We start from the raw sequence: 15,732 nt of genomic DNA, 5'->3' as shown, positions 1-15,732 counted from the left end.
TGATAGGTCGCTCATCACTCGATGTCGTCGTCATATTTTCGCTATAGCTTTGCAGCCCGCTGCAATATGAACCCACAGACGTCACAGTAAGCCCCAGCTTCGTCATTTAGAGTGAAAATTCGAAAGAAAATGGTCAGAGAAAAGAGCAGAACACACATTGCAGGTCAAACAATGTCAAGACAAGGACTTTGGGATCAAGATTGGTTGCACTTGAAGTACAGAAGTAAACCTAACCGGGAACTTTGAACGAGCTGGCTCGTCGAAGATCGGTCTGAGTGAAGAAGAAAAAAGTAACAAAGATTGAATTTCCCCCCAAGATAACACACATCAAGGCACAGGTTTAAAAATGTAAGATACACAGAAGAAAGCAACCCTTCAAGTGACAAACCATGATATGGACAGAAGCACCGGAAAAGGTGAGCCAAGGGAAACCCTTGGACACACCTCCGCAGCGCGGTTTGATTCAAGAAGAGAAAAGACTCGTCCAAAGCGGTAAAACTTTGCTAAAGATGCAAGCGTGGATAGAGCGCTTACTCATACAGAACGTAAAAGGCGCTGCCGGAGGAGAAGCCGACCTAAAGAGGGTGATCAGTAGACAGTCTTAAGTGAATAAATGGTCCAAGGATTACTTACAGTGCAACCGTTGGTGGAGCTATCGATCAGACCGTCGCTGTTGTAAAAGTTTCCAGCACCGTCGTAGCGGCACTCGTCGCTCAGGTTGTCACCAACAATCTTGACCTTGAAGTTAAGGTCAGCATCAGTGGTGGGCTCGTTCTTGAACATGGACAGGTAGGTGGTGCCATCAGTGTAGCCGACACCGAAGTTCATGGGGGCCCAGTTGCCCATGGTCTTAGCACTGGAGCCCCACTGGCAACCGTCCTCAGTGGAAACACCCTTGTTGTTCACGTAGTACTGCGCAGAGGTGGACTTGCCCTCCCACTTGAAGTAGGTGGCACTGTTGGGACAGGTCAGGTCGTGAGTACCACCGGAGGTGGCAGCGAGAGGAATAGTCTCGGATTCAGTACCGGGGTAGTCGGTACGGCAAATAGCAACATCCTCACCCAGCTCGTTGCGAACCTGAACACCACCAGTACCCTGGATGCAAAGTGTCTTGCCCAGCTCAGTGTTGGTGAGGTACAACTTGCCATTCTTACACTGAAGACCACCAATGGACTGGCCAGTAGAGCCCTGGGTGGATGGCCACTGGTTCTTCTGGTAACCTGCAGGGCAGGCGTAGGAGCACACGGCTCCGCTAGTGCAGCTGTCGCCGCTAACAGCAGTGACAATGTCACTGATAATCTCGTCAACGAGAGTGAGGTACTGGATACCGGACCAACCACCGATGCCGAGGTAGTCGAGGGCAACGGCACCATACTCGGAGGGGAACTCGGAGCAGTCGATCTCTCCATCGGGGAATTCAGCGTCGAGTCCAGTGGCACCAGAGCTGGCGCTAGAGGTGGAAGCAGCAACGGCGGAGGAGCTGGAAGAGCTGGGAGTCACAATGCTGCTGGTGCTGGAGCTGGAGGACGAGCTGGAGATGACCGCGGAGGTCTGGACAAGCACCTCAGGAGTGTAGGTCGAGGTGGGAGTCGGGGTCGAGGTCGAAGTAGGAGTGGGAGTGGAGGTGGAGGTACTGACGGAGGTGCTGGTCGCGCAGGCGGCGGAAACAGCATCGCCGAGCCATTCCAGCTCGTGGTCCGCGAGACCCTCGCAGGCATCCGCGAGGCTGATCTTCTCGGTCTTGCCGGAGTTATCGCTGTCCAGGACGACGAATTCGTAAGCGGTAGGGCCCGCGACAACAGCAGTGTCAATTTCGGTCTCAACAACACGCTTGTGGAAGTGGGCGTGGCCGTGGTGACCGTGGGCGGCCACCAGGGAACCCGCCGAGGCCAGGGTCAGCGCAACAGAGTTGAACTTCATTGCGATTCGAAAGGCGTTTCAGATTGTGGATCTGCGAATACCAGTTAGCTATTACGATCATTCCCATGCCGTTTTTCAATGGTTTTCGCTAGTTGTGTGAATGCGCAGGCGAACACGATATCCGTCGCATGTCCCACATCTATCCCAGAGGTCCATCGCATCGAAGCATTCGAACCTTCGCCACCGGTACGTCCACTCAGATCAACCCGTGAGCTGTCTCCCCCATCTCTTTCCGAATCTATGCAATGCGACGTTCCTCTCGGAGAGGGGGGGGGGGATGGCATCTAGATCAAAGAATTGCACGTACATAAAATCACTGCAAATCGCGCGCTGTAGGGAATATTAGACTGAAGTCGTTGAAGGCGAAAAAGAGCGACGGGAGGTTCCTGGTAACAAATGAATGTGGTAGAGAGAACGAATCCCTCTGGTCGGACAGGAATACACAGGGTGAGGCTGGAGGGAAGTAAGAGAAGGGGGGGGGGAACGAGGGTAGTAAAACCCCAGGGGGACCACGGGTTTACAATACACACGCCTAGCTCCACTCGGTCCATGCACTGTAAAAAGGGGCTTTGCTTTTTTGTATACTCCGTACGGTATACTCTGCCAAGTGTTCTTTGTTCTTGGTCTTCTTTTTTTTTTTTTTTTTTGGCCCTATAATACTGTTCTATTTCTCCCAGGAAGTCTCGAGTCTGGTCTTTCTGCTTGGCATTGATTTTTTTTTTCATCGCCCAGAGTCAGTCCTATGTCCCCAAAATCCACGTTCAGTGGGGCAGAGGTTAAGATAATTTCGTTGTTTACTTATTCTGCACCCGAAATTGCCCACTTTCAGGGGTCGACCAATCACAGTCACGAACCACAATCTACCCAGGGAAATGATGCTCAGGTACACCAATCAGCGTCGACCGTGGCGAACCAAAATACCTCGCGTATCCATGGGTACCAGGCATTTTCTCCTTCACGTTCTGCCTATAGGAAATTAAATATCTACGTAGTCCGCTCCTTGGCTATTGAACTTTGACTTGCTTCCGGACTCCAGTCTCCGATCCTCGAGCCAAGACACCGTTGACGACTCTAACCCATGCGCCGCAAGTTTAATTTTGTACTGATGATCCCACGCCAGGGGTATTCTCCCTAACCTTCGGGTCTCAGCAGGGGGGGAATCAAACCAACTCGATTTCAATTCGATTTGGATCTGGTCTCCAGCTAATCCCTAGTTGCCCCGTTCGTCATTCTAGGCCAAGGCGACGGCGCGAACAATTTAATTAAATGCCCAGCCTTCTCCAAGCTCCTGACCGCTCAAACTGGGCACCAAGCATGTTCATAGCCATAGCTTTCAATCCGTTCAGACCCGTACTGGTAAATGGCGATAAGCGTCCTGCAATAATTTTCAACGTCGATCTGCAGCAATCATAATTGACCGCGTCATAGTCTCCTTGGAGGCAGGTGGGAAAAACGCTAAAGTGGTAAATACACTGTAACACACCCCGTTATCATACCGGCTTTCCTGCTCTCTGGGGTCGTGACTTTGTGCTTGGCGCAACCGGTCAAATCACCATGCTTCTCCGGGAAATCCATGCAGTGTGACCCATGCAGTAATTTCTCTCCTTTATATATGGTCACATCAAGAAAAAGCGAATCTATTGTCCGTGAATTACGTTCTCTACAGACAGTGTCAGACAGTAGTCCCGTATATTCTCCCTCTACTTTTCATATCAGCTGCACCCGCGACCCTTGTCCCCCTGAGTCTACCGAACTCCTCGGGGGTCTGATCTGGGGCCGTGTGGACTAGATGCTTGCGTGGCACGCTGTACTAGCGCTCTTTAGCACCTTTTGTTCTCCATGGATCAGGGCCTGCGGGCCCAAAAGAGCGGAGATCGGACTTTAAAGGAGCCACAATTAATATCGACTGACCGGTTCTGACTTGACTGCCCCGGATGGGTTTTAATCCTGATGGGTCAGATATTTGTTCCATTTGAGCTCAGACGTCTATCAACGACTATGCAATTTACCGGTACATAGTAAGCGTGTCTGTTCGGCAGCTTTACGTCTGCTGGGCTCCAATCTCGCTCGCTCTGGGGCAGTATTGTCAAAAGGAGTATGAAAAACTTGGCTTATCTGATGTCTACTGACCAAGATATACGAGGGGACACTATTAATAGTAATCTAAGCCGCAGCGCCTATTTTGGCCGTGGCTGTCAACCGATTTGGATGGTAGAGTAACCGAGCTTTCCAGGGTCTGAGACAACTTCAAACAGTAGCGTCTGGTACCAGTTATAGAAGGTGTTCTAGAGGTTAAAAACGCCTTCAGCTGGACTTGAATGTGGCAGATGGGAATTTGAATCACCTGGGCATCTACGCTATGGATTTGGGGGCACTGTTGGCGCTATCTGCTGTGACTTTGGAATATCGACCATACGTGTTGCCTAGTGGTATCATTATTTGACCAAGATTGAATATACTGTAGAAGGTTGTTGGATTTTGCAACCCTGGAATCGATGGTGAATAATCCCAGTTGCTCCAGGTCAGGTGCTACTAGCTGTTGTTGGATGGTTGCTGAGGTCCGTGGTCGTGTTGGGACATCCTGTCAATATATATTGAATCATGAAGTACCAAGGTCACAAGAGGGGAAAACATTATTTAGTCAACTATGTACCTTGTTCGGAAACCCTTGCAGTACTAAAGTGAAAGCACGGTGTGAGCTACCTAGTTTCGAAGTCGCCAGCACTGGACCCAATGCTCAATATTCCAGGGTTGTCCATAGATTCAAGATTTATTTGTCCAGTCGCGAACCGTAATCGATTATTGGTCATCAACATTGCATCGCGGCCTTAAAATTTAGGGCAATACACGTGATCTATGGCCTCAGGCTTGGGACCTCGGGGTCTGGACTGCCAAGGCGAAACTGCCACCGCCTTCCCGAGGAAAAAAAAAAAATCTTGATAACATCGCCGAAAAAACGGATCCATTGGAGTTGAGTCTATAACCCGCCAAGATGCCATCCTCTACTGCCCTTACAACGAAGGTGGCTTCAGGGTCACCGTATCAGCTGGATAAGCCCCAGGTTTGTACTATTCACGAAATAAAAAACTCGCGCCCATGCTAACTCTATCAGGTCGCCAAAGCTTCCTCCGCACTGCTGCGCCATATCAAGTCAAACCAGGAAGAGAAGGAAAAGTCCGCAACCAAGAAGACTCTGATTGGCGATAATGACTCCGATGATGAGGAGACACCCATCAACAATGAAGCCGTTTGGCTCATCCTCACCACCAAGAAGCACGTGGTAGACAAGAACCGCCTGAAGCCTGGAAAGATCAGCCTCCCGCACTCCCTCAATTCGTCGCCGTCGCTCAGTGTCTGTCTCATCACTGCTGACCCACAGCGTGGTGTCAAGGACATCGTCGCCGATCCCTCCTTCCCCAAAGAACTTTCTTCGCGCATCGAAAAGGTTATCGGTTTCAGCAAGCTGAAGGCTCGCTACCAGAGTTTCGAGAGCCGCCGCCAACTGCTTGCTGAGCACGATGTTTTCCTTGCCGACGATCGCATCATCACCCGCCTGGTCAACACCCTTGGAAAGGTCTTCTACAAGTCGAGCAAGCGACCAATTCCCATTCGCATTGCAGAGATCGAGAAGGTTGACGGAAAGCGGGTCAAGAAGGACCCGAAGAACAAGCCCACTAAGGAAGACAAGAGCGCCGCATTTGCCGCTCCTCTGATCGTCGCAAAGGAGATCGAGCGCACCTTGAGCTGCGCCTCCGTGCAGCTTGCGCCCTCCACTACTGCCGCCATCCGCGTTGGTTCTTCCAAGTTCACTGCCGACCAATTGTCCGAAAACATTGCCGCCGTTGTCAAGGGTATGACCGAGAAGTTCGTCGCAAAGGGCTGGAAAAACATGAAGGCCATTCACGTCAAGGGCGCCAACACCATGGCAATGCCTATCTGGCTGGCCAGTGAGCTGTGGGTGGAGGATGCTGATGTGGTGGAGGAGACCCCCGAACTCGAGGGCGCCAAGAACAGCAAGAAGCGCAAGTCCATTGGCGAGGAGAAGACCATTGAGGCTAAGAAGACTAAGAAATCCAAGTCTGCGGAAGACGAGGAGGAGGCTTCGTCGGGAGCGGCGCGGAAAGAGAAGCTCCAGCAGCTCAAGGCCAAGGCCCTTGAGGATGGAGAGCCCGTTGCCACACCCAAGGCGGACAAGAAGAAGAGAAAGTCAACCTCATGATTGGGAATCTTTGTTCTACCTAGATAATGTTCTGCATGTAAAAGGTATCCTCGGCGTACAAAATATCACGTGTTTCATTTCTTTCCAGAAAAAAGTCTAGAATTTGGCATGGATAGACCTGCCATTAGGATCAGACAGGCGCACATCCCAAGTCGTAATTTCTTTTAATTTTTAGAAATGTAGCTCTGCGGTATGCCACGTCATTGCCTCGTGCTTTGATCATGCTATATGAAGCCTGCATTAGCCGAGTCCGACCTCGGGAGGGCGAGTCTTGGCACTCCGGCGATAGCCACATTCCTCACATCGCCGCAGTTCGCCGAGACCTCAAGACTCGACCTCCTAAGAGCAACGACCACTTTTCCACCAAGCCGCCATCATGCTACCAATCGCCAGACACTCCGTCTTGCGGGCAGCCCGCTCGCATATTTATCCCACCCGTGCGCTGAACCAGTCGGCGTTGGCCCGCCTTCTCTCGACCCTCGCCGTCCTCGAACAGCGCGATGGCAAGCTGCAGAACTCCTCCCTGTCTGCAATTGCTGCGGCACAGAAGCTAGGTGGACCAGTGACAGCTTTCTTGGCCGGCGCTGGCGTCAAGGGCACTTCCGCCGCCGAGGCTGCTAAAATCAAGGGTCTTGACAAGATTGTTGCTGTGGAGAATGACGCATATGAGAAGGTGAGTTTCTTCTTTCTGGTACAAGCCACTGCCATTTGTTTCTGAACACCCGTTATTTTTATTGCAGGGCCTTCCTGAGAACTTTGCCCCTCTTCTTGTCGAAAACATCAAGAAGGGCGAATACACCCACATCGTTGCTGGACACTCGGCCTTCGGCAAGAACGTGCTACCCCGCGTGGCCGCTCTTTTGGACGTCCAGCAAGTCTCGGATATCACTGGAATCGAGAGTGAAGACAGTGCGTAAAATTACAAGAATGTGGATTGACATGTGATCATGCAGACTGATTATTGCAAATGTAGCCTTCGTCCGTCCCATCTACGCTGGAAACGCCATCCTGACCGTACAGTCGAGCGATAACATCAAGGTGATTACCGTCCGAGGTACCGCTTTCCAGGGCGTTGAGACTGAAGGCGGCTCTGCCGAGATTGTGGATGGAGTGGACTCCAACGCCCCTGGGCTGACTGAGTGGGTGTCCGAGGAGCTGGCCAAGTCTGAGCGTCCCGATCTCTCCACCGCATCACGTGTTGTATCCGGTGGCCGTGGTCTCAAGTCGAAAGAGGAGTTTGATCGTATCATGCTTCCGTTAGCCGACTCTCTAGGTGCCGCTATCGGTGCTTCCCGTGCTGCCGTGGACAGCGGCTTCGCTGATAACAGTCTGCAGGTTGGCCAGACCGGTAAGAATGTTGCTCCTCAGCTTTACCTCTGCGCCGGTATCTCCGGTGCCATCCAACACTTGGCTGGTATGAAGGACAGCAAGGTTATTGCAGCCATCAATAAAGACCCCGAGGCCCCCATCTTCCAGGTTGCTGATGTTGGTCTGGTGGGTGACCTCTTCGATAAGGTGCCTGAGTTGACCGAGAAGTTGAAGAACGCTTAGAGTGGAAATATGGGGAGCTTTCTTTTGATATTTATGCCAGGACCATTGAGCAGGTTACGAGCTATCTTTTTTTTTCCGTTCTATGAATCGTACAGTATACCACTGATTAGAGGACTTGAGTCGCATTTCGACCTAGTCACTTTGCAATACCACATCTATGACTTCAAAATCACCCCTAGACCAGGAGGGACAGTGAACATGAATATCCCATTGTATGGAAACCCTAGTTGATATATATCATGAGCGCAAATCTTATAGAGTGGAAACCAGACCGCCTAAAAGGGTTTAGCGTGGGTGATCCAGCGCGCGTCGGCGCGTCTCCCTATCAGAGGGGAATCATCGCCAATTAATCCCAGTCTCGACCCACGATTGAAATGACCACGAGACGCTTGGATGCTTCCCTCTTCCCCTAATTTCCTTTCGTCATTTGATCCCGCTCTTCATCTTCATTCTGAAGACCCCGGCGTCGCAATCAATCCACCCTCCGAGTCGTTCTCCGACGATATCGAAGCAATCCACCACCACCGTGTGGGACAGACCCGCAATCAAGTCGTGATCCAACACCGTTCCTGGAATCTATCGGATGTGTTTCGCAGCGACGACGATATAAGACCAGGTTTGAACAACTTAACCTGCTGGATTCGAGTGTCAACCCTAATTTGCCCGAGTTTAGATACTCCGACCAAAGCCTCTCTCGCAACTCCCCGAGCGAGTAATTCTACGCCGAGTCGGGGCCTTCTATTGCCAATTTTTCCGTCCTCTCCTCCAGCCACAAGAATGCCGTTCATATCATCGCCCGGTACCGCAGTGGCTGACGAGGCGCAAAAAGAAAAGCTTCAGAAGGCGAAAGTCCACGGGCTGGTGAGCCTAAGCGACAAAGAATCCTAGGAGGTTTCGTCGACGACGATGATGAGGAGGATTATGACGATCTTGCCGCTTTTAGAGATGAGCAACTGAAGAGCCAGTTTGAGCTGCAAGAGCACACCGCAACAGAGCCATACTTGAATCCTACGCTCCCAGAGCAACCGCGGCCTTCCACTAGTCTATTAGAGCCGACAGACTTCAACCCTACGAATGTAATTCCTCAATTGGAAATGACATCTCGACCTGCACCAAAGAAATTTCAGATCAAAACATGCAATGGGAAGACATACAGCATTCCTCTGAAGAAGGCTCAGGCACCTGTTTCGTATGAGCAGATGATCGCTAGTCGGTCTGCAACAGAGCCCGGAAAAGCGAAGAAGAGCTACTATGGAATTGACATCCACAAGTTGATGGATGACGCAGCGAAAGATACAAAGACACCAAAGCCTCCTCCGCTTCCTCCAGTCAAGGCTTCCATTGAAAGGAACGAGGGGGATTCAAAACAGAAGAAGCTCGACTCCATGATGTGGACTGAGAAATATCGCGCTCGTAAATTCACAGATCTTATTGGAGATGAACGTACTCATCGCCAGGTACTTCGTTGGCTGAAAGCCTGGGAACCGATTGTGTTTCCTGGCTTAGCTCGGTCCCGCACGAAGAAAACGGACCGAGAGGACGATGAAGAACGCACACACCGGAAAGTGCTCCTGCTAAGTGGGCCTCCAGGCCTGGGAAAGACTACCTTAGCTCATGTGTGTGCCAAACAGGCTGGCTACGAAGTACTTGAGATCAACGCAAGTGATGAACGTAGTAGGGATGTGGTCAAGGGACGAATCCGAGATGCATTGGGAACAGAGAATGTCAAGGGTTCAAATGTTGAGGTTGGCGAGAACAAGGTCCGCCGAGCTGCCAAACCTGTCTGTGTTGTGGTGGATGAGGTTGATGGCGTCGTTGGCGGAGCTGGCAGTGGCGGCGAAGGTGGTTTCATGAAAGCTCTCATCGACCTGGTAATGCTTGACCAGCGCAACTCCAAAAAATCTCCCGAAAATGGTGGACAGCACGGCAAGAAACGAAAGGGTGACAATTTTCGCTTCCTTCGACCGTTGATTTTAGTTTGCAACGATCTATACCACCCCAGTCTCCGGCCCTTGAGGGCCTCATCCGTCGCTGAAATGGTCCATGTTCGCCAAGCACCATTGGAGAATGTTGTCCAGCGGATCAAGAGTATTTTTATCCGAGAAGGCATCTCCTGTGACGGTGATGCAGCCCGAAGGCTCTGCGAGGCCGCCTGGGGATTGTCAGCCAGAAGACAGCGCAACTCTAAGAATTCAGGGTCTGCCGAGGGCGACATTCGCAGCGTCCTTGTTGCTGCCGAGGGAGTGGCGCACAAGCTTCGCAACGAACGTCTGGACTCTTTGAGGTTGACTCGGAACTGGCTGGAGCAGCGGGTCCTGAGCGCGTCAACAGAAGGTGGTTCATTCTCCAAAGAAATGAGCCGCGGAGGTGTTCGTGAAATCGTGAATCGTGTCTTTACCGAGGCTGCAGGATTCACAGATGCTCCTGTCGGCAGAGACTCTTTCCAGGACCGATTCAATAGCCCTGATAGCCGGATCCCAGTGGGTGTAGCCGACTTGCGAAAGCGGCATGGTATCAACCGCCTACGAGAGATGGTTGATTCTAGCGGCGAGCATGATCGCTGTGTCAACGACTGCTTTGCCTCGTATCCCATTCAACAATACCAAGACGATACCTACCTTTCCAAGCCGAATGCTGCCTACGATTGGCTCCATTTCCATGACTCAATCTCCTCGAAGGTACATTCCTCTCAAGAGTGGGAGTTACATCCGTATTTAAGCCAATCGGTACTTGCGTTCCATCACCTTTTTGCAACCGCGGGTGGCAAGACTGAAGCTACTGAGAATGACGAGGACGATGATGACGCCGAAGAGGCGCACCCCTTCTCCGGTCCCAAGGCTGATTTCGCTGCTTTTGAGGCGCAAAAGCAGAACCGGGCCATCTTGACTGGATTTCATTCTTCCTTCTCAGCGCCGCTTGTTCGCTTGTTCCGGTCCCCTGATAATGTGACCATTGAATTGGTTCCATATCTGGTCCGTATGCTATCCCCAGACATCAAGCCAGTCATTATCCGAGGCACTGGTGAGTCAAGGAGCACGGCTAGTGTCCGTAAAGAATCAGAGCGTGTCCTTGTTCAGTCTGCCGTGCGAGTGATGGGTGGTATGGGCGTGACATTCGAGCAAATTCGAGTGGAGAACGAAGGCGGAAGCCATGGTGGATGGGCTTACCGAATGGAACCGTAAGTGAATATCCAGACCATGTATTCACAAGACAGATAGAACTAACCCCCCTTAACAGACCAATTGATTCGCTCGTCGCATTCTCAAAAACCCAAGGTACCTCCATGGCAACCTCCAGTGGCAATGCACCCGTCCGCTATGCGGTTCGTCAAGCCTTGGACCAGGAATATCGCAAAGAGGCCGTACGAAAGCAATCCGACGTCCTGAATGCATCGGCGAAGGGGGCAAGAGCAGCACTTGGTAAATCCGCGACTGAACAACAAGACGACGCAGCCCAGAGGATCAGAGAAGGACTCATCAAACGCGACTTTTTCGGCCGGGTTATCCAGGAAACTCCGCAACCCAAGGACTTGGGGGATCAAAAATATAACGATGAAAGCTCAAAAGCTGGCAGGAAAGTCTGGGTTACGTTTCATGAAGGTTTTTCAAATGCAGTGCGGAAGCCGATATCCATGGGGGAGCTGTTGACTGGGCTGTGAAATGACTTACGTATTTGCGGTGCCTCTTGGGATGCGGTTCAGTGGCGTGTATACCGGGTATATAGCTTCATGAAGAAGCTTGTTTCTATTTCTGTTGCATATGTAATATCTCATCCAAATACACTTAACGACCAGACAGAAATTTTCGAATGATGTTCCATGACTCAAAAATCAAATTGTCAGATCTATTTCAATTTGAATACATAAACAACAGTACGGAAGTCTAGGAAATTCCAACGCCAGATAATTTTTGGTAACAATAAAACACATAACGTGAAAGCATCTGATTCCCATAACACCCACCTCAAACAAGCAAAAAAAAAAAAACAGCAATCAACTGTCGTAGATAATTATATGGAGTATTCACGTAGGGGTCGTCGTCAAAGCGTCAAGGCTCGTGCAATAAAAGCAGCAGAAAATAAGATAGAGCGTCGAAATGGATCGAAATCGACGGTGTGTGACAGCCAAATAGGAGTGGCCAAGGTCGTAGAGAAGCTTAGCGCATGCTGAAGTAGCTGGCAACGGCTTCATTGTGTACGGCCTTGCGGGCGGCCTCCCGATCAGAGTCTTTGATGTACTTGGGCTCCGATGGGAAGTCTTTGCTGGATTTGGAGCTCAGAGAGTACCACTTCTTCTTGTTGCCGTCCGCATTTCCCTTGAGAGTTGTTGCAGTGGAAACGGTAGAATGTGTGGAGGCATTATCAGCCATTGTCTTGGTAGAGCTCTTGATTGAGGAAGCACTGGATCGGTTGTGGAATTTTTCTTTAATGTGGTCCTTGAGTGCGGTGGTCCAGAGTTCAGGCTCTTCGGGGAGAGCTAGGTTCTTGCCAGAGGGAGTGTGGGCAACTTGAGGGAATAGAAGGTTCATGATGATGGTGGTGGTGGTGTTTATGTGTTTGAGTTGAATAGATGTGTTGATTTGAAGTATAATTGTTCAAAACAGTCAAGATAAGTGAAGATTGATGTGCTTGATTTACTGAAAGATATGTTCTCTACAGGGAGAATAGATGGTCTTATATAGATGTAGTGACATGCATTGTCCGTGGTAAACTCCGAAGTTGGAAAATAGAAAAAAAAAAAGACTTAAAAGCCTAAGACCCACAGTCAAAGCCCATCATCATGAGTCGAAGCTCGAATGGCCTCCTTGAAGCGTGGAAAAGACGTCAGAGTAAGCAAAAGGTGGAGCCACTCTGTTGTCGGACTAGTCGGAGTAAATCTCGGAGCTCAAAACAAAGAGCCCCCTCCACTTGAGCCAAACCGAATTAGTAGAGTTCTATTGAACTAAACTGAATAATAATGTAAATTCTCTGATTTTCTTCGAGTCATAAGCACATGGGAGAGTCGTGTCCCACAGTTAGGCATATGACAAATGCCGGGGTAAATCTAAAGGGCGTCCAGTGAGCATTACTCTAGCGTCGACTTAGCCCAATTGGTGAGCCCGATGCCGCGGGCTCCTATTTTGGAAGTCAAGTTTGGGCGCTAATCTTTTCCTTGTCGTTTCTTCCTACCGGTTCTGGACCTTCGGCGATCAATACAATAGGGCGTGACCCTTTCCACAGCTTGCGTGGCACCCTCATTGACTGCAGCCTGAGGCTGCTAAACCTGAATGGGTCCAGAAACGAAGCCCTACAAAAGCACTGCCCAAGCCTTTTGATGAAGCCTATGGCGTAGGCATTTCTGCCTGGGCTGTTGTCGACATGATTCGCAGTCTGGTTGCGCACGCGTATATCTTGATGCCTAGGCCTCAATGATGAGCCCACGCATTGATGCTTCGTATTCACTAGGAACGAATGAACGAGCCCCGTGATTCGTAAATCTCCAACTGTCTGAAACCCTGAATATGGAGATCAAAGCGACTCCACTTCCCGCTCAAACCAAATGCGCTAAAGAAATTTTCACTTCAGCCTCCAGAGATCGAGTTGGAATAGGTTGACGGAGAAATATGGGTCGCTGCCGAGTTGGCGAGACTTGGTCGCGGCTACCAGCGGCCAGAACTTCCCCATTATACACACTACGACAGATGTATGTCAATTGAGATCTGTCATTATTTCGATTTCTAGACGAGGCTAAAACATGGAATCCTACAAAATTCGGTGTGAGTCAACAGTGCGGGGGACTCGACGCGGGATAATCCCGAGTAAAAACCAAATTTCAGTCTGGATATAGTAAATTGAAAGTATAAGATCTGCGGGATCTAGAATCTTACTGTAGAGAAGTGGCGTGACGAAAGACGTGGTGCTCCTACAGTAGTCCGAGGCTTGGTCCGAGAACTAGTCCGATGGTAGATTTTTTACTCCGATGCCACGCCTACACAACGTAAGAAGGAGAACTCCAATGCAACCTGATTGAGGCAATATTGGCATGGGTTGATTCTAAATCAGTCTTGTGGTTAGTGGTGATACCAGACTTCCTCGTAGTGATTTGCATGGTATTTTCTGTTCGTTCAGACTTTTTTTTCTGATTGGTCGGTTCAATGTGAGTCAATATGCATCAGCTCAAGTTCGGCCTGCGAATGAATGCCAAGATCTGGCGCTCTCTTGCTCCTCAAGTCCACGCCCTGTGAGGCTTGGAAATGACCTGGACGTTTCTGTTTAAATAGAGTCCCACTTTCACAACGAGAATGACTCTTTCCAAGGGCGTGACCCGAGATGCAAGAAAGTATGCCCCCCCTCTCAAAGACAGGTCGCCCATTCCCAGCATACTCATATCCTTTATGCACCTAACCTCAAGCATTCATTTCATATGTTGTAGCCCCGGATGTCTTCGCCAGTCCAGGTCAAGCTTGCAAGGATGACATGGAGCTCTTTATACCAGACGTTAAAATTGACAGCTATGCCTGCGCTATATTTCTTCGCCCAAACTGCAATTATAACCTCGCCGCATCCTGGAGGTTCAGCATCGTTTCTAATCGTTTCTAATCGTTTCTAATCATTTCTAATCATTGACAATCCGTTCAAGCCTGATTAGGCAACCCCTTGTACGCGTGGGCATCAACCTCAGTTTTTAGCCCCATCTACCCAAAAATTGCACGCGGAGAAACACAGATCTCGCAGCTAGGACCATTATGCAATCCGACGCTTGCTAATTCCCCCAGATTCACCAGGAACAAGAGTTGCCAAGACGGGGTTAAAGACAGCTCACCAATCAGGCATTTGTCAGCAATCCCGAATGCCGAGTGCCATGATGTAATCAGGGCATGAAGTACTAACTGGGTGGGAAGCAATGTCTGTAGAATCTAGTAGATAGAATCTACAGGACATCGGATTGGAGCCTTTAAAACCAGAGCTCCAAGTTCGCTTTTCTTCATCATTCACACAGTCTCTCATCAATTATCTTCCAGCTTGCAAAGTCAATACCATCACAATGTCTCTCAAGCCGATCATTCTGTATGACCACGGACCCGGTCCCAACCCCTGGAAGGTGATCATGGCCTTCAAAGAGCTTGGAATCCCTTACGTCAGTAAGACGGTCGAATGGTCCGAGATAAAAAAGGAGCCGTATGTGTCGATCAACCCCAACGGCCGCGTGCCAGCCATTGAAGATCCCAACACCGGTATCACTCTGTGGGAATCCGGTGCCATTCTGGAGTACCTGGTGGAAACGTACGACAAGGACCACAAGATCAGCTTCGCTGCTGGCTCGCAGGACTCTTTCCTAGCCAAACAATGGCTACACTTCCAGATGTCTGGTCAGGGTCCCTACTTCGGCCAAGCCGTCTGGTTCACCCGCTATCACCCTGAGAAGATTCAGAGTGCCCAGGATCGTTACATCAACGAGATTCGCCGCGTCAGTGGTGTCCTCGACCGTGAGTTAGCCGATAAGGAATACTTGGTGGGCGGAAGGTTCAGCTATGTCGACCTTGCTTTTATTCCATGGTACCGGGTTGCTGCCATGTTCAATATTGATATGGAGAAGGACTTCCCGAACGTGGATGCTTGGTTGAAGCGCCAAAAGGCTCGTTCTGCTATTGCAGAGTCCATGAAGGAACTGGATGAGATCGCTGCAGCTGCTCATGGGTCCAAGTGATTGGACATTGCCTACGGCTGGATACGAAAATTCCGCAAGAAATAAGGAATAGACAATTATGCAGAATAACAATAAGAATTCATCATTTCAATAAGAATAAAGAGTTTGCTAGGATCGGAGTAGAAGATATCCAGAGCAGAAGATAGTTTGATGTTCTGAGTGGAACGCTAGCCTTGAAACAGACTAGGCGGTCAAAGCCGGTCTTGGCGAAACCGCGAGTTTTCCGTGTCGCGACATCCACCTCTCCTCCCCATTGATCCAGCACCCGGTCCAATCATCCCCTTTCGCCTGATTTCACATCGGATCGGGCCCTTTGCTATCCCCTTCAATCCCTTCGGCCCGTCATTTGTCATTATAT

The 15,732-nt window shown here is 50.2% G+C and overlaps 6 protein-coding genes across 6 annotated transcripts; 4 read left to right on the top strand and 2 right to left on the bottom strand.

The window, feature by feature from the left end:
* Window positions 1-530: 530 nt before the first annotated feature.
* sun1 (SUN family protein UTH1) lies at window positions 531-1,920 on the bottom strand (the record flags this gene model as incomplete). Its single annotated transcript, XM_057114148.1, has 2 exons — window positions 531-575; window positions 634-1,920. 2 exons carry the CDS (start codon window positions 1,918-1,920, stop codon window positions 531-533), a joined length of 1,332 nt encoding a protein of 443 aa, XP_056974288.1.
* A 2,992-nt stretch (window positions 1,921-4,912) lies between these two features.
* On the top strand, window positions 4,913-6,139 carry N7484_003727 (uncharacterized protein; the record flags this gene model as incomplete). Its single annotated transcript, XM_057114147.1, has 2 exons — window positions 4,913-4,981; window positions 5,033-6,139. The coding sequence occupies 2 exons, from the start codon at window positions 4,913-4,915 to the stop codon at window positions 6,137-6,139; spliced, it is 1,176 nt and encodes a 391-aa protein (XP_056974287.1).
* A 376-nt stretch (window positions 6,140-6,515) lies between these two features.
* Window positions 6,516-7,690, top strand: N7484_003726 (electron transfer flavoprotein subunit alpha/FixB family protein; the record flags this gene model as incomplete). The annotated part of the gene is made up of 3 exons (XM_057114146.1): window positions 6,516-6,812; window positions 6,880-7,048; window positions 7,113-7,690. 3 exons carry the CDS (start codon window positions 6,516-6,518, stop codon window positions 7,688-7,690), a joined length of 1,044 nt encoding a protein of 347 aa, XP_056974286.1.
* Window positions 7,691-8,467: 777 nt separating this feature from the next.
* On the top strand, window positions 8,468-11,348 carry N7484_003725 (putative sister chromatid cohesion factor (Chl12); the record flags this gene model as incomplete). Its single annotated transcript, XM_057114145.1, has 3 exons — window positions 8,468-8,489; window positions 8,579-10,868; window positions 10,928-11,348. The coding sequence occupies 3 exons, from the start codon at window positions 8,468-8,470 to the stop codon at window positions 11,346-11,348; spliced, it is 2,733 nt and encodes a 910-aa protein (XP_056974285.1).
* Window positions 11,349-11,844: 496 nt separating this feature from the next.
* On the bottom strand, window positions 11,845-12,216 carry N7484_003724 (uncharacterized protein; the record flags this gene model as incomplete). Its single annotated transcript, XM_057114144.1, has 1 exon — window positions 11,845-12,216. The coding sequence occupies one exon, from the start codon at window positions 12,214-12,216 to the stop codon at window positions 11,845-11,847; it is 372 nt and encodes a 123-aa protein (XP_056974284.1).
* A 2,495-nt stretch (window positions 12,217-14,711) lies between these two features.
* N7484_003723 (glutathione S-transferase family protein) lies at window positions 14,712-15,374 on the top strand (the record flags this gene model as incomplete). The annotated part of the gene is made up of 1 exon (XM_057114143.1): window positions 14,712-15,374. The coding sequence occupies one exon, from the start codon at window positions 14,712-14,714 to the stop codon at window positions 15,372-15,374; it is 663 nt and encodes a 220-aa protein (XP_056974283.1).
* Window positions 15,375-15,732: the final 358 nt, after the last annotated feature.

This window comes from Penicillium longicatenatum (assembly GCF_028827895.1).
Source record: "Penicillium longicatenatum strain IBT 33135 chromosome Unknown contig_2_segment0_segment0, whole genome shotgun sequence".
Taxonomy (NCBI): Eukaryota; Fungi; Ascomycota; class Eurotiomycetes; order Eurotiales; family Aspergillaceae; genus Penicillium; species Penicillium longicatenatum.
The sequence above is the reverse complement of the archived record's forward strand: the minus strand, read 5'-3'. Positions and strand labels throughout refer to the sequence as shown.